The following is a 17,454-nucleotide window of genomic DNA, read 5'->3' as shown; positions in this document are numbered from 1 at the left end:
ACAGAAAGATTTCTCGTCAACGGTTGAGTGCGGCGGTCGGGTACCTGACAGCCGCCTTCCCGGTACCGCATCATGCAAACGCGGCTCTTGCCTAGAACATCTGTTTCAGTGGCCTTTTTCCACGTTTCCAAATCACTCTTGTGGCGTCCTGTGACGCTGTATGGGCCCAGAGAGGATGTACGGCGGGTCTTGTGCCGTGGGCTTGTCATGATGGATATCGTCCCGCGACTCAACAGGCCTCTAGACAAGCGTTAAGGGAGAGATCTGCAGCCGGTATATGTCGACGGTTGTGGCTTACCATCCCACGCCACGCCCGAGGAACGTCTTTGAAACCACAACGGTCGAAACCGACGTCCCAAGAAGATATGGTCCGGTGTCACCATCTGCGCCATGACGACCAAAGTGCCGCAAACACTTGTCAGCAACCACCGTCACACCGAGATGGCGATTCAACAAGGCATCACTCCCAATCGGCCCTTGAGCACAGGCTTCTGGGAACAGCCGGACATCTCCTTGTGCGCATCCTCTCACACGCGCGTCAAGCATCCCCAAACGCATTTTCTGTGGCTCAACAGACTCGCAATAGGTAAGTTGGCGTAATAGCTGAAACCTCTGTTACAAACCGACTGCGCACATTCCCCCATCTCAGAATGCCATTCTTGCCTTCACCTGAAGATTTCGATCGAACGCTGTGTTCGTTGCACTACAGGACCGTCATGCACCTTCCCACTGCGCATCGCCGGAAATGATCCCTCTCACGACTGCACGGCTGCTCACTCCCAGCGTATTTGTTTTTGTTATATTGTTTTCTTCTCTTCTTGGCACTGTTGACGGTGCTTCGCTTGCCGAGTGGCGCTCAAGGTCCATCTACCAGGTGTTGACGGACCGCTTCGTGTATGGTGATGGGAGCGGGCGTGGGCCACCACCTGTGTGCGAGGTGGCTAATGGACTCTACTGCGGCGGGACGTGGAAGGGTATTCAGTCTAAGCTGGATTATATCCAAGGCATGAAATTCGATGCCATCTGGATATCTCCTGTTGTGGCACAACTGCCGCAGATGACGGGTGACGGGGAGGCGTATACTGCCTACTGGCAGCAGGACTTGTACGCTCTCAATCCAAAATTTGGCACCGAGCAGGATCTTAAGGACCTTATAGGTGAGGTGCATGCTAGAGGCATGCTGCTGATGCTGGACATTGTCGTCAATCATATGGGGTATGCAGGCATCGGCTGGGCCGATGTGGATTACTCCATCTTCAACCCTTTCAACGACGCAAAGTATTTCCATCAATTTACGCCGATACAGGATCCCAAGAATCAGACGGAGGTCGAGGTAGGCTGGCTAGGCAGCCCAACTGTCTCTCTGGCCGACTTGAAAACAGACGACCCCGAGGTCAGGCAGATGTACGGTGACTGGATCGAACAGATGGTTTCGAACTACAGCATAGATGGCTTACGTATTGACACATCGATCAATGTCGAAGCCGACTTCTTCCCCGGCTTCATGCAGCGGGCTGGCGTGTTCGGAACAGGCGAAGTAATGATGGGCGACGACTCTCTGGCCTGCCGCTGGAGTCGCTCAATCGGCAGTATCCTGAACTATCCAATCTACTACACACTCACGCGAGCCTTCCAGTCCTGCGAAGGCAGTATCAACGACCTTGTCGAAACGATCAACAGCGTTAAGAACAATTGCCACGATCCGACTGCCATGGTCTCTTTCTCCGAGAACCACGACGTGCCCAGATTCCGGAACTACACCTCAGACATGGCTCGAGCCAAGAACATGATCACTTACACGATCCTAACAGATGGTATCCCAGTCATCTACCAAGGCCAAGAACAACACATGAATGGCGATATCAGTCCCTACATGAATAGAGCACCACTCTGGGAAGCAGGCTACAACACCACTTTTACCTTATACCAACACATCGCCACCCTGAACCAATTCCGACAACACGTCATCGGCACAAGCCCAAACTACACGACCTCCCTAAACGAAGTAATCTACCAAGACCTCCACTCCCTAGCCATGCGCAAAGGCCCCTCCGGAGACCAGGTAATCACAGTCCTAAACAACAACGGCATAACATCCGCCTACTTCTCCCTCCCAATCGGGGGCCACGACTTCCCACCCGGCACCCAACTCACCGAAATCTTGACCTGCGCCACCATGACAGTCAATGACACAAGCTTTTTGAACGTCGAGATGTTCGCGGGGACACCCAAGATCCTTTACCCCTCGCATTTACTCCAGAACTCCTCCCTCTGCGGCAAAGGAGTCGATGGCGGTCCGGAGCCTTTACCTTCGTGCACGACCGTGACGACGAAGGTCCCGACCGCGATTTCTGGACATCCGACTGTGGTGCCGACGACGGAGATCGTGCCTGTTTCTGCTTCTGCTTCGACGACGGAGTCGAGTGGACACCCGAAGCATATGCATAAAGCACTCGGACAGGGACAAGCGCTCTCCCCACCAGGGCACATAGCCGTCGGCGCCGCTGCTGCGGCTGGTGCTGTAGCGGCCGGGGTGTTACAAGCTGGATATTCTGGGGCGGCGGATATGTTGCAGGGTGGGCATTAGCGGGTGCCTTCTGTCACCGTACCACACCTTGGCAGGATCATGATGGGTATGTAGTGAGTGGAGCAGGCACGATAAGAGCGCGTTTCGGAGAGGAGCAAGCGATGGCTTGGCCTTGTACACATGCGACAGTAGAGGCGTAGATCTGTTGAGAATGACGAACGGCTGGAATATAGATGATACATTCCCCACCCCCCGAGGATATACTATACAAAGATAGATAGACATAGACATAGACATAGACACAGATAGACACGCTCGCCTCGAAGGCTAAAAGAATAGATTGATACCCATGCACCTTGTGACCCTGGCAAGCACCAGTCTGATCGTCGACAAGGTCATTGATAAAACCAGCCACGCCGTCAATATTATTCCGATAATATAATAAACTCAATCATTTGATAGCCTACCCGAGTCGTGCAAAGCCGGCCGAGAGCATCAGTTCGAGATGGAGACCAGGACGGACTTTGGGTAGGCGAGGAATGGCGGTCGAACACATAGCCTATTGTTCTAGCAAGGACACTATCAACTCCTCGTTAGCCTCTTGCACGTGGGAACCATTCCTGACTCCAGGTCTGAACAACAAATGTCTGTACCCTCATCAATTATTATCACTCCGGCCTGGCCAGGCCAGGTAAATGGAAGGCAAGGCAAGAGATCTGGCGAGATCATTGGCAAGACTATTGGCAAGACCATTTGCAAAACCGATTGGTAAGACAGAACCAACTGGCAAGACAAAGTAGCAACCTGAAGCAAGACTGTCTCAAACTCACTCCGCAGACAGCGGCGCGTGACAGACGGTCGTTCAGGAATCAGCCCTGTATAGCTGCTGCCCCTGTCTCACTACATAATACAAATGTACCATACCGTCCTCGGCCATATCGCTGAATTTCGAAACATGGCCCGCTCGAAACGCTATCACAAAACAACAAGCCACAAACCTTCCTACCCTCATGCATCCTGATGCCATGCCATGCCGTGCCTACGCCGGACCACCAAGTCCAGCTCCCCTCAGAATCTTCGCAGCGTCCTCCGCACTATACCCAATAAACACCGGTCCTGTGAAAACCATCCGTGACACCTCGCCAGTCTCATCAGCGGGAGCCTGTTTCCGTTGCTGCTGCTGCTGCTGCTGCTGTTGTTGGATATGCGGTGGCGCGAGAAAATTAGGCATCCTCTGCGCCGCCTTGATCGCTGGGGAAGGAGAATGCTGCACCTCCACCTTCTCCTCCTTCATCGTCGAAGCTGGTGCCGCTCGAACGGTGTCCGGCGCAGCAGCAGCAGCATCACCCGCCCGATCGAAGCCAAGGGGACACTTCCCTCCACCCCCACCCCTCGCCTTCAGCACAGCCTTTCGCTCTCCCTCCACCTCATCCTCATGCTCAGCCTCAGCCTCTCCATCACGTGGCAAACCGGGACTACTCGGCGGAGCAGGCGAAGAGGAAATCTGCACGGGCTGCGTACTCGTCTCACTTCCACTCTTCTCCACATACCTTGCCGGGACCGGAATGCCCCAAGGTCGAGAAGGACTCTCTCCGACTCGGATTTCGCGGAGCGGACGCTCGAAGTGCGGACGCCGGGCTTCCACATCCGCATCCGCATCCACGTCCACGTTCACATCTCTCACCTCGTCTAGTCCTCGCCCTGCGTCCTGCCCGTCTACTGCCAAAACAGAAACAGAACTAGCCCATTTCCGCACTTTCTCCTCACTCTTCTTGTCGAATTCCACCACCTCTTCCTCCTCTTCCTCGGCCGGCTCATCAGGTAATAACTCCTTATGCTTCGCGCCCAGACCCTGTATCATAGAAACGAGATTCCCGTATTTGGCATCCAGCTGTCGGATCTGCTCTTCATTGCTTTGATATCGTCTCACACAAACCTCATGCGAGCGCGGGAGTTGGTGCTTGTGTTTCTCGAAATAGGTTGCTACTTCTTCTGGTGAATGTTGGTCGAGGAAGCGGATAGGGCAGACGCCTGCTTCCGCGTTCTCGACGGGTACGACGTGGGGTTGTTCTTCTAGTTCATGGCTCTGTGCTGCGTGCTCCACTTCTACGGGATCGTTGTGATCTGAGATGCCGCAGATTTCGGCTTTGATGGGGTCAAGGAAGCTGGCTCGTCGACTGCCCCGTCGCGATATGCTTTCTCGACCATCTACTCTGCTGACTGAGCTGAGTGGTGTGCTGGGCACGGCTCCGATGCTTTCCCGAGTATTGTATCTGCTCAGGACGCTCGCAGCGTGAGAGGAGAGCTTCTTCCCAGCCATGCTTGCGAAGGGACAGCCCAGCTTGCTCGGCTTGCCTTCGATAGTGAAGTCTTGCTCGAGTGGCGATTCGGAGATACTTGGCATAGTCGAGCATGCAAGCTCTGGTCGGTCGGCGGCGGGCCCGGACCATATCTTTACGCCGTCGAAGTTCGAAGTTTGTCTTAACGATCGTCGGCGTAGTGACTGGACCGCTGTGGCTGCCAATCGCACCTTCTCCGCCGCGCCCGAGTCAGTCTCCTCTTGCCTCCGGTCGATGATGGTGGCAACATCGGGTAACGCAGGTTGTGCTTTATTCGTGGCGGGTGAGGAGGCAAGGCTGAGAGGTGGGGTGGTGATAGCACCCGAGCCACAGAGCTTGGCGAGTTCGTTGTACTGTAGTCAATCTCATCAGCCGGTTGTTCCCCCCACTTGCGTTACGAAGCTTGTTGTGAGGAAGGTGGGCAGATCAGAAAGTACATATATATCTGTCAAGGCGGCAAGAGCAGCTGCAGGTCTAGAGCTAATGTTTTGTAACATCATGTGAAGTGGGGGTGGACCGGAAGGAAGGCGCGTGTGTAAGAGACCGGACGTACCTGCTCTCTGGCTGTCGCAAGCTTTCTCTCAACACTCTGGTGCTGTCCAAACAGCTTCTTGTACTCGTCTTGCAGCGCCTCGAAGCCAGTCGCTACCTGCTCTGCCAGCGTTACAACGTCCTGCGAAGCCATGGCGACTGCTCTTCGTTATGCTAGTGTACACGCCTGCTGTCTGGGGTGAAGCGTCTTCAAGAAGTGATTGCTATGGCTGTGGGCTCCTGCTAACGGCCGAGCTTCGTCGTCTAAGTCGTATTCGACTCGGATTTGACATGAGGCAGCATCTCAACCTCCGACAGCAGTAGAATGGTTGGACGATGGACGTCTGTTTGATCATCTACACTTGAGCCTTGAGCAGAGAAGGCCAAGCAAACATGTGACGACTTTCCTCGTCCACTAGAACTACCGCTTCCGGCCGTTACACAACGGAATGCTCCCGCATAGTACGCCGTCCTTGACCTCCCAAAGCACTCTCTTTCCACAACAGGAAGATGACCATACCAGAAATGTAATCATCCACCGCATCCGTCCGCAAGTATCTTCAACATCAAGTCCTTCGCCATGGCAGGAATCACAGCATAAGTATTGCTCATACATCTCCCTCACCATGCCGTTCGTGTAGGCGAACATTCCCAGCAACCATACTGATACCACACCCAATCACAACATCATATCACACCACCCCATACTATGTCGTATACCGAATCTCTCTTCCCCGTCGCAGAAGAAATTGACCTCCACACTCTACTCTTCCAACCCCAAACACCACCCCAAGCCCCTACCCTACTGCTCCTCCACTTCTGCGGCGGCTCCAACACCACATTCCTGCCACTAGCCAAACACTTGTCAACCAAACACACCGTCATCGTCCCCTCTCTCCGAGGCTACGGCCGCTCCAGTCGACCTGCTAACCCAGAAGCCTACCATCTCACAAATTACGCCTCAGACGTCGTAACCCTACTCGACAAGCTCGCGCGATCCGAGCCATCACTCCTCGAACACGGCCTCGTGCTAGTCGGCCACTCCATGGGTGGGAAATTGGCCCAGTACCTCCTCACACAAAGCCATGTCGCTTCTCTAGTCAAAGCACTCATCCTTCTAGCTCCAGCTCCAGCACAGCCGTTCACCTTACCACCTGAGATGAAACGCCAGCAGGTTCAAGCTTTCCAGGATCCTACAACAGCTCGGTACGTGGTGGAAAATGTACTCCTAGGCTCCGATGCTCATGTCAATCGTACCATCACTCAGGAACAGAAGGAAAGCCTAGTCGACGATATCGTCCATGCCTCCGCTGAGGCCAAGGCCGCATGGCCCTCGTATGGAATGGCTGAGGACTATGAGCGCGTTATTTGCGATGCTGTGGTGGAGTACGTACGCGAGCATGATGGGCTCCACGTGTTGGTTATTGTGGGGAGGGAAGATCGGGTCGAGACGATCGAGGGTGTGAGCGAGCGGACGGTAAATGTGCTGACGGCTGTGGGCGCGAAAGTCGATTTTCACGTCCTTGAGCGTGTGGGACATCTTCTTCCCGTTGAGGCGCCGAGGGCTGTGGGAGTGCTTGTTTATGAGTTTGTAGATTCGCTGAGGGTGGGAGCACACGGTAATGAAGCGGTAGCGATTGGTTAGACACTATCAAGAAGCACTACTGGCCGTCAGAAGCCCCTACTCAGTTGCAAACACGCTTACAGACTGACAGCTACGAGAAGGTAGCACGTAAGAACTTTTTGCCGTTGAAGCTTGCATTTCCCATCACCCAAGCATCAAGGCCACAACAAATGTGTGTGTGCATCCTCATGCGTAAAGCTTACTAGCTCTCGTGCCTGCCTGATGCAGAAGTCTCCGCGCCAGGATCGCCGACGCGGAGAACGATTACTTACGTACTACCCATACACATGACATATCTTCCATCAGATCGAGCACGATTCAACCCAACCCTACACACGTCCGCATTTAATCTGGAGGGTGAGTGGGCCGTCGTCAATGACGTCAACACATCTATCAAACGATACATATATTTTGTTGCCCACATCGCATGCCCATGTTACCACTACGCTGCCGGGGTCTCCAGAAACCCGACCCTTACCATCGCAGCAAGTCGCACTAAAGACGCCAGGGTAGCCATGGTCTCACTACTGGCCTGGTTAAAATCGAACGACTATCAGATCCTAGGACCGCATCTCTACCCCGAACCACCGATATGGTACCACATCATCCCGACCATTGTTCTCCCGACAGCACTTATGATACCCCGGACGATTCTCTCTAGATGGCAGAATGCTGCGGTGTTCATGCCTGTTATTGCGGCTGTGACGCTGAAGGCGTGGTGGGAAATGGGTGGCGTGGATGTTTTGAGTGTTAATGGGTTGTTGTGGGCGCTATTCTTGCTGGTGTTGAAGGACCCGTGGGGTGACTTTAGGTACGTGAGGGGTCGCGAAATGTTAGAAAGGAGGGTCGTTGCGAAGGATTCTGGGAAGACGGAAGTCGGGACTGGTCTGCCATCTGTCACTGGCAATGGGAGCGTCAAGGAACAGACTGCCACCACTCTCCAGACTTCGCTGCCAACCACTATCGACCACAACAATAACGACTTTTATGAAGGGGAGACGAAACAACCTTACCCTTCCGCCTTACTAGCCCGCATCCCTTGGGTCTACACCCTCCTAATCTCCATCCGCCTCAACAACTGGAGGATCAACTCACCATCCCACGATAAGACTCAACCACCCGCACCAGCCTTTCCCACCCATGGAGCCTTCGCCCTACAAGCCCTTTCCAGCTTCGCACTAGGCTACGTAGTCCTAGACCTCACGAGCGTTTACATAGCCTGGGACCCTTACTTCCAAAACCCCAACATGCCGTTGGCCTCCCCATTATCACTACCATCGACCTTACCCTCAGCCCTCCAGCTCCTGCCACTAAGATTGGTTAGGACAATGACAATAGGCGCCCAAGCCTGGGCTCTGATAGGCCAGATGTTCTATCTCCCGTGTCTCCTCCCTCTGACCATCCACTACATGGGCTGGATAGGAGACGAATGGTCCCCGCACAATTGGCCTCCATACTTCGGTCCCTCTAGCACAATCCTGAAACACGGTGTCCGGGGTTTCTGGGGATCGTACTGGCATCAGACTATGCGGTTTACTGTTTCTGCTCCGGGATATGAATTGGCCGATCTTCTGGGCTTCAAAGCAGGAGGCACGATAAGATATGCCGTCATCACATTTACAGCCTTCGCGTTGAGTGGACTGGTGCATACCGGTCTCGTACCACCGGAACCACTGAACGCCATCGTCTCGCCGCATGAACTACGGTTCTACGTCTTCGCTTTCTTCGCCGTACAACCTATAGCCGTGCTTCTCGAAACCCTCTTCGCCAGCCTCATGGCGAAATATGGCGGTGGCTTGGAGCGTTGGCGTTCAGGAAATGGACTGAGGATACGAAAGTTGATCAACGCGATCTGGACAATATCGTGGTTCACTCTCACGCTCGGGCTGATAGGTGAGATGGGTAGGCAGTTGGATTGGTGGCATTACTGGACTGTGCCTGTGAGTTTATGGAAAGGCTTGAGAGGGGAGGGATGGGTGGCTTGGCCGGTCTTTGCTTAGACGATATATAGTGTACAGCTAGACTATATACCCATGATCCTCTTCATTACCTGACGCTGAAATGATCGGCGCTCGAACGCTTGATGCGAAACCCTACAACACACAGAGGGGACACCACCTCCACTATCTATGCCTACTGCCCACCACACCACACCACACCACTCAGCCACCAACCGTCCTCCTCAATCTTTGATAGATCTAAGATAAATCAAACCCGGCCCCTGAATTAACCGCCGCCAACAGCTTCTCTCTCAGCCTCCTCTCAGAAGAATACATCGGCAACTTCAACAAATTCACACAAGTACTCGTCGTCGGGAACCTCCCCTCATCCTGACCGGAATCCCTGATCGAAAACCTCGGGTTCAGATGCCCGAATCCCAGGAGCGGACCACGAGGTGTCGAAGTAACAAACTTCAAGACATTTCGTCTTTCCTCGTCCGGAAGAGCAGCCATGACAGACCAGAAGAGCTGGATACTCGGGTGTTCCAGGCCATCGTCGCCGATGCTGTAGACGCCGCCGTAGAGGGTGTTCCGTCGTAAGTCTGCGACGTCGATTTGGGTCGTGCTGCCACCTATGAGTGTTTGGAGCTCAGACTGGTTGAACATGTTCAGCCACGAAGGCTGAACAATACTGGCCAGACCGCGGAGGAAGGCATTCGTCTGCTGCGCGCTTTGACCCTGGAGTCGCCAGTAGGAGATACGGTTGATATAGATCAGACGGTTCTCGGCCGTGACGGGTGTGTTGGCGCCGTTGGGAATGAGGTCGCGAGTCAAGACCTCTGTAGCGTTCTCCGGGCCCACGAGGTCGTCGACGGTGAAAGTCAGAGCAAAGTCCTCGACTTGTTCGGCGGGGGCGTTCTTCAGAGCCAGGAGGCCGCGGTAGAGCACGGGGTCCAGTTCCTTGAGGTCGTTGATATTGGCTCTGTACCCAGACTCCATGGGCGCATTGTTGGGCCCTCCAGTCAAAGCCCACTTCTTGAGAAAGTACCCGGCAAACAGAACGTCGACCAAGATACCCTCATACAGACACTTCCCAATAATACGTCCCAGGAACTCGTACTGCTGCAGTAGCTCCTTGACATGCGCCCTCATCCCAACCTGCCCGTCCTTCACCCCTGCCGCCCGTAACGCAATTTTCATATCCTCAACCGTAGTCGCGCTTGGCTGCAGAAAGTGTCCCTCGGTCTCGGCAAACCAGGAGGACTGACTAGTATCGAATGCCTGAGTGATTACACTAGTCAGAAATTCCTTCGTCACGCCTCCTCCATCAATTCCAGCTTCTGGGATATCGAATTCGTCCACGAAAGTAATCTGTATCGGTTCCTTCAGATCGGCACCCAGTTCGTAGAACTGCTCGAAGGCATCGCTGAACTCGTTCTTCCGTCTTATCTTGGCATGATGTCTACTCAGCATATCTCTTGGCGGCATACCATTAGCCGAGGGAGGTTGAAACATCATGCTTTGTCGCCACAAGTCCGGATCCACATAGCCATTCCGTCGTTTCTCTTGATCGAGATGTACAAATTGTCGGAAGATCTCGACGCGGGTGGTGAAGGGGATAAAGAAGGGCATATTCTGCAGAATCTCAAGGCGTGGAGCTACGGATTCCATGTAACGTCTTCGAGACGCTTGGCGGAGTTGTCGTTCGCGTTGGGCTTGGGAGCGCAGGGCGTGCATACGTCGGGCGGTGAAGGCTGGAGAAGTGCGGTCGTCGTCGGAGAAGTCGAGTTCGTCGTATGGGTCCTCGCCATCCAAGTCGTCGTCGGGGTCCTGGATGAGATGTCTACTTTCTTCTTCTGCGACCACGCCGGGAATGAAAGCAGTCATGTCAAAGCGATCGGTCATCAGCCAGTGGTCTTTAGGTAAGAAGTGTCGTCTCGAGTCTCGTTCGTAGATGGCTCGCAATAGACCGGTCGTTAGACCCTTCAGATAGTCAATCGTCAGACCAGGTAGGCCAGCCAAGGTCAAAGGCTTCGCTTCACTGAGGTCGATGTCAGGCTTCTGACTTGTGCCATGCCCAAAGTGTCTTCCCAGTGACAGCGATCCAGTATCTCTCGCTGTCGCGGGACCAGTACCACTGAGGTCTGAGGCGTTGAAGTATAGCGTGAAGCCAAGATTCTTCAGAAATGTGACCAGCTCACCAACATTTTGAAGTGAGATGGCACTGCTGCGACTGCCTGACTGCCCCATGAACTCTTCATCGTCCATGATCTTCAGCAAGAATGTGTACAGCTCCAGAAACACCAGTATGACCGTCCAATCGTCCGTTTGGTGTGTGGCTGATTTCGTGGATGTTTGTAGTAAGCTGACCACATGTCTTGAGTTCTGCCGTACAGTCGAGAACACTGAAGTCGACCGAGAAGCGTTCCAGAAGTATTGTGTTGCGCCAACGTCGGTCGTGGTACGCGTAGGGCCGAGATAGAGCCACATCCGGATGTCGTCTGCTCGTCGTGGAAAGCATCGCAGTAAGGTTAATGCATAGCCAGCCAGGACTTGTGCATTTGCCCCAGACGTCGCATCCCGCGAGAGTAGGTTCCTGATCGACTCTTGATTGATCAACCCGCTTATCTGCCCATGAAGGAAGCTGTTGAGTGGTAATCCCGAGCCGACCTTTGCTAGCACCTCACGATCGAATGCGATGTTGTCAAGATCAACTGGTGGCGAATCAAACTCGACGTCATCCGCTAGAGAGCCAAGTAGATGTGCGACAGCTGTGATGTATGTCGTCGAGCCACTTCTCGCTACACCAGCCAAATAGATGAGGTTACCAAGGAGCCACAATCGTGACCGTGTTGTCTTGATGTCTGATCTTGACGCCAGTGCATCGCACAATGTGCTCGGGTCGATGGATGACCGGAGCAGGCTCAGCATAGCAGGATCCAAAGGGCTCGCGAGCAGCACAGCTAGGCCGGTGTATGCTTCTGAATACTGCAAAGGAGCCAATAATGCAGCTTGCAGTGGCTCGACCGGCACATCCTTCAGCCTCGTCAGGACTTCATAGTACCGCACCGCATCGTCTGCACTCAACACGCCTCCGGTCTTGCGGACTGAGAAGCTCAATGTATTCAGCAGGGCCCAGTCCTGCCTCTCATCGTTTCGATTTCGTGTCCGTAGTGCAGCCACACAAGCCTTCGTTAGCCGCAGGTATGACTTCGGCCACGCTCCATCCACACAAGGCGTCGACGCTTGCGACGCCGTTGCGACCTGCCTCAACCCATACTCGGTCAACCTCTCCGCATCCTCCCTCGGCTGAAAGAACAACATCAACCGTCTCAACTGCCTCAAACTATCCTCCTCACTCTGATAGGCCCCATTGCCGGGTGCATGCCTGCCCTCCAAATCATCCCATACCTGTCTCCAAGCCCTGAATGTCCGCCGCCGTGAACTATGACCTCGCCATGTCTTCTGTATACGATGTGAAGCCTGCAATCGTTCTCGTTGTTGTTGACGATGCAGTCTATCCTTCTGTGCGGAGGCTATAGCACTCTGTGGCCCGCCTGCTGCTGAGGAGGCAAAGGGATTCGTGATTTGCCTGCCTGAGAGGTTGACTTGGCGTGGGCGGCGAGACTGGCCGGAGAAGGTTTGATACATGGTTAAGAGAGACTACGGGCATACTAGGGGGTCGTGAGACATCTACAGTAGCTACTCGAGCACTTTGATGAAGGTAAAGAGGCAGGTAAGCCAAGGTGGTGTGGCGCAAGATGGAGCCTTCGAGATAGTTGCTTGCATGTGAACGCATCGATTATTATTAACTAAGCGACATCTTGACTTTCGGAGCGGATTAACACATTACCCGAAGGCAGACATGGCAATGCGAATGATGGACTGATCATTTCTAGTCGAATGATTCCTGTTAGACTTGGTCGAGTGCCATTCACAAATGTGATCGGAAGTCTCGAGCTCAGCATGCCCAATCCATAGACACAGTCGTTCATGTCACCCACCAATCGCACCCCTACGCCGAAGCCGAAGCACCACATATCAATCCTTCTCATCGTAGACACCATCCAGAAGAGATTCCTTCCGTTCGACTAATGGCGCCATCTCCTTCGTCTGCCATATGGAGACCTTTCGGTGATCTACTTTATCATCGAGAATGTGACCATAGACGCGTATTTTACGAAGCACATTGTGGCCCCCATGCGGTCGGCAGCGACCCGCCAAGACGGAAGTCGTCGTCGCAAACAACCGCCGGTTCTGCCGCCACTGTACCTGTTGTGCCTGTCTATGCGAGCAACGACCTGTACCCCTCTCGCGTAACCATGCACTTCGTTTCGTGATACCAATCTAAGCATGCGTATGAAATACGACCGTCTCCCTCAAGCCGACGGAGAAGACGGTGAGGATCAGAGCCGGCCAAACAGGATGGAGCGAACACGAACGAACGACAGTTTTGGCATGAGCAACGTGTCGCCACAAGCCACTAATGTAACCACTATACCGACAAACCACGACAGTCTTGACGGTCTAATCCCGAATCGCGATAATGAGACCTCACCATTACCCAACGACCACGAGACCACACCACAAATCCAGTACCGCACCTACCGTCGCCGCTTCGTCGGTCTAGCCCAACTCGTCCTCCTGAACATAGTAGTAAGCTGGGACTGGCTGACCTTCGCCGCCGTCTCCTCAACCAGCGCCACCTACTTCGGCGTCCCAGAAACCTCCATAAATTGGCTCTCCACCGGCTTCCTCTTCGCCTTCATCGTCGTCTCCCCGCTTGTAATCTACACCCTCCACACCGGCGGGCCCAGACGCAGTATTCTAGTCGCCTCCACCCTCGTCCTCCTTGGGAATTGGATCCGGTATGCTGGGACTCGAGACCTCAGACACGGACATGGACGATTCGGAGTCGTGATGTTCGGCCAGATCTTGATAGGATTTGCGCAGCCTTTTGTCCTGGCGGCACCGACAAGATATAGTAATCTTTGGTTCTCTGATACTGGGCGTGTGACTGCTACGGCTATTGCGTCACTGGCGAATCCCTTTGGGGCGGCATTGGGGCAGCTTATTGGACCGCTTTGGGTTGACCCTTCGAAAGTGGGTGCTGGAATTCCGAACATGGTGCTGTATACTTCTATTCTATCGACTATTGCTTGCTTACCGGCTCCGTTCATCCCGGCTGGACCGCCCAGTCCGCCCTCCGCTTTCGCCGCCGAGGAGAAGCTGGATCTTCGCGAAGCGCTTCGAGTCCTGCCCAAGAATGTGTCATTCTGGCTGCTATTTGTGGCTTTCAGTATCTACGTCGGCTTCTTCAACGCCTTCTCCAGCCTTATTAACCAGACTTTCGAGCCCTACGGCTTTTCGGAGACTGAAGCAGGAATAGCAGGCGGCTTGCTCATAGTAGTCGGTCTGATAGCCTCCGCTGTTGTGAGTCCGATAGTAGACCGCACGAAAGCCTACCTCGCCACGATAAAGAGTATCGTGCCACTCATCGCGGCTGGCTACTTAGTCCTGATCTTCATGCCTGGAACACGAAACGTAGTAGGGCCATACATCGTTTGCTCAATATTAGGCGCTACGTCATTTTCTCTACTACCTTGTGCGCTGGAGTATCTGGTTATTGTCACGCATCCTGTGAGCCCGGAGATTACGAGTACAATTTGTTGGACGGGTGGACAGCTGTTGGGAGCGGTGTTCATCATTATCATGGACGCTTTGAAGGGTGGATGGAGTGGCCAGCCACAAGAGAGTCTGATCCGAGGTCTCATCTTCCAGGCTGTGGTTGCTTGGGTGGCTGTCCCCTTTGCGATGTCGTTGGGTGTGGGACGGGGCAGGCTGGGGGCAACGCTACATGGTAACGTGCACCGGAGTGAGACGACATAAGCTGAAGCTCTTGGAGATGCTAATGCGATTTCACACGTCCTTTTGAGCTGTCAGATGACCTCATACATATGACAACAACATACCAGCCCAAAGCGATCGCTGCGAAGCGTGCCATGCGAAGCTGGAATGCAAATTGACGACTTCCGCTCTGGCGGTGTCCACACAATTCCTTTGTCCAAAAGAGGTCGCATCCGGCAGCGCCAGTCGTGGTCAGCATCCACTGCACAACAAAGAATTGTACCTGAGGCGCGAAGAGAGGACAATCAGCCCAGCATCCAGCCATGTGCCGTCGCAATACATCGAATACCCAGTCGACAACCGGAGACCCTTCCCTTGACGCTCACACTTCACCGTAGACCTGACTTGCAACGCATCGAGCCGTTACGATGAGGTACACCCCCGCCGTTGTCCCGATCTTCTTCGGGCTCACAGCATGCGAATCGACCAGCAACCAATGTGGCAAGCGCTCCGCGAGCATAATGAACGCGATCGGCCAGTACGTGGTCCTCGTCATCAGCTTATCTGTCTCCAACCACAGAGACTGACATCTCCTTCTCTCACTTTCAGGTTTTGTCAGAAGCAGGACATAGTCGTACCCAGCGATTATGCTGGCGGCGGGCATGACGGCCTCTATCCTAGTACGCATATCAAGATCACAGGGACGTGCGATCCACCTGTAAGTCAAGCGCGTGGCAGGGACTATAACGTGGGAAGTGGACGGAGACTGACTGTAGATCTCAGCAATGGGTGCCGCAGGAATACTGCTTCTCGCAGTTCGTAAGTCTTCTCGCAATTGTCATTGCAGGTGTTCAGAGCCTGTAGTCGTGAACGAGAGGCTGACTGTGCTAGTAGTACGATATTTGTGCCTTTGCGCCTAACCCCAAAGGTGCTGGCTGGAATCGTTACGGTGAGTCATGCCTTCCACTATTTTTCAAAGGGTGATTGCTGCTCGTCGCACATTCCGAAAAGAGCACACCATCCAATAATTTGTCGTGGCTCGACTGATAAGATCATGCACGGATCGAGGACTGACAGAACGCTTCTTCTTTAGGGACTGGTGGATGTCAGACATGGACGATCGATAATCTCTTTACTGGCCCGGAGCCACCGGGTATGTGAGATAGATAGTCTGCAACTTCGCATGGAATGGAAACAAGGAAAGTGGTCTTTTCCGGTCTATGATCCAGAATGTATACTGGGCTTCGCAAGATATATGTGTAAAGTACTGTAACGAATCACTGGTGCGCAATGGGAATGATCAGCAGCACAGATTCCTCACTGCTGAACGACCACTATGGTATGGGCCTTGATTTTGTAGCCAGACCGCACCACGCATGGCTGAGGAGACTCATGAAAGACTGCCAGAAGTCCGGTCTTTCCGACGCCAGGATGCATCAACGCCCGGGAGAACAAGACGGTCTTGGTAAGGTATGGCATACTTGCATACAGCACTTGCTTACGTGCATGGCGTTCACCTAGATTCTCTTTGTCTCGGCCAGACAGTCTGGTCTCTTGCGCAAGCAGTCGACTGTCCCAGACACCAGAACAAAGAGATTTACGTCAATACCAAATAAAGAAACCTGCTCCGATCGTCGTACCCAATTCTATCACCAACATAGTAGTCAAAACTCCTACTCGTCAAGCGAGGGATTGTCAAGTGGTACAATACAGACGTAACTGCACGCCCTCGCCACGATGCGGTACATTAGCACTATTCTCGGGCTTATTCTAGCCTCGACTACTCCTGCAACAGCAAGCTACGGACCATCAAACTTCGACGCATGTGCAAACAAGGCTCCAGCTGTCATCAATGCCATTGGCCAGTACGTTGCTAGAGATGGTGCTTACGAACCAGGTTCATCTACTGATTTGCCTATTCGCTATTCAGATTCTGTCAAAAGACCGACGGCGTGGTTCCAAGCGACTGGGCAGGCCAGGGCCATCAGGGACCCACGGGTATAACATGGATAAAGATTCTCGGTAACTGTAATCCGTAAGTGCGGCAGTAAGTGAAGTCTGGATGTGTGTGCATGAGATGCATCAATCTGACCAACTTTACTAGGCCGCAGTGGGTTCCACAAGAGTATTGTTTCTCACAATTCGTAAGTCTTGCCTCTGCTTGTATGACCGAAGGAAGGACAAGCGATCATCAGGAGCAGAGCGGGCTGACTGTGATCGTCGGCATGTAGTACGAGATCTGCGCTCAGTCTTCGGATCCTTTAGGTACCGGATCACGAAAATATGGTAAGCCGACCCACCTTTCTCGCGGTCAAGGCACAGATACCCTAGACACCTATGCGATCACTCAATGGTAGCAAGCACCGTGTACGGTTGCGCATACCATGATCCATTAAGCAGACTCGAACAGAACGAGACTGACAACGAGTGACCTCGATTCCAGGCAATAACCAGTGCCAGTACTGGACCATCTTCAATGCCGCAAAGTCTTCCGACTACCAAATGTCGCCGCAACTACAGACGCCACATTCAAAGGCTTAGCTCGGGCCCTGTTACATCCCTCTAGCTTGCGCTGGACGGCATCTTTAGATCCAGTGGAGGAGGAAGAACCATGATCTTGCCATACTTGCTTCCGAGAGCTTTGAG

At 53.5% G+C, this 17,454-nt stretch overlaps 6 protein-coding genes across 6 annotated transcripts; 4 read left to right on the top strand and 2 right to left on the bottom strand.

Moving 5' to 3' along the window:
- Positions 1 to 390: 390 nt before the first annotated feature.
- On the top strand, positions 391 to 2,587 carry LTS14_007312 (uncharacterized protein; the record flags this gene model as incomplete). The annotated part of the gene is made up of 2 exons (XM_064840004.1): positions 391 to 586; positions 1,005 to 2,587. The coding sequence occupies 2 exons, from the start codon at positions 391 to 393 to the stop codon at positions 2,585 to 2,587; spliced, it is 1,779 nt and encodes a 592-aa protein (XP_064692325.1).
- A 979-nt stretch (positions 2,588 to 3,566) lies between these two features.
- Positions 3,567 to 5,551, bottom strand: LTS14_007311 (uncharacterized protein; the record flags this gene model as incomplete). Its single annotated transcript, XM_064840003.1, has 2 exons — positions 3,567 to 5,219; positions 5,420 to 5,551. The coding sequence occupies 2 exons, from the start codon at positions 5,549 to 5,551 to the stop codon at positions 3,567 to 3,569; spliced, it is 1,785 nt and encodes a 594-aa protein (XP_064692324.1).
- Positions 5,552 to 6,106: 555 nt separating this feature from the next.
- On the top strand, positions 6,107 to 9,021 carry LTS14_007310 (uncharacterized protein; the record flags this gene model as incomplete). The annotated part of the gene is made up of 2 exons (XM_064840002.1): positions 6,107 to 7,037; positions 7,328 to 9,021. The coding sequence occupies 2 exons, from the start codon at positions 6,107 to 6,109 to the stop codon at positions 9,019 to 9,021; spliced, it is 2,625 nt and encodes an 874-aa protein (XP_064692323.1).
- A 198-nt stretch (positions 9,022 to 9,219) lies between these two features.
- HUL5 (ubiquitin-protein ligase (E3)) lies at positions 9,220 to 12,612 on the bottom strand (the record flags this gene model as incomplete). The annotated part of the gene is made up of 1 exon (XM_064840001.1): positions 9,220 to 12,612. The coding sequence occupies one exon, from the start codon at positions 12,610 to 12,612 to the stop codon at positions 9,220 to 9,222; it is 3,393 nt and encodes a 1,130-aa protein (XP_064692322.1).
- A 702-nt stretch (positions 12,613 to 13,314) lies between these two features.
- Positions 13,315 to 14,850, top strand: LTS14_007308 (uncharacterized protein; the record flags this gene model as incomplete). Its single annotated transcript, XM_064840000.1, has 1 exon — positions 13,315 to 14,850. One exon carries the CDS (start codon positions 13,315 to 13,317, stop codon positions 14,848 to 14,850), a length of 1,536 nt encoding a protein of 511 aa, XP_064692321.1.
- A 1,695-nt stretch (positions 14,851 to 16,545) lies between these two features.
- On the top strand, positions 16,546 to 17,039 carry LTS14_007307 (uncharacterized protein; the record flags this gene model as incomplete). The annotated part of the gene is made up of 3 exons (XM_064839999.1): positions 16,546 to 16,673; positions 16,739 to 16,843; positions 16,958 to 17,039. The coding sequence occupies 3 exons, from the start codon at positions 16,546 to 16,548 to the stop codon at positions 17,037 to 17,039; spliced, it is 315 nt and encodes a 104-aa protein (XP_064692320.1).
- Between the last annotated feature and the right edge of the window lie 415 nt (positions 17,040 to 17,454).

This window comes from Recurvomyces mirabilis (assembly GCF_035927965.1).
Source record: "Recurvomyces mirabilis strain CCFEE 5264 chromosome Unknown scaffold_20, whole genome shotgun sequence".
NCBI classification, from domain to species: Eukaryota; Fungi; Ascomycota; class Dothideomycetes; order Mycosphaerellales; family Teratosphaeriaceae; genus Recurvomyces; species Recurvomyces mirabilis.
This window is presented reverse-complemented; position numbering and strand designations above follow the sequence as displayed.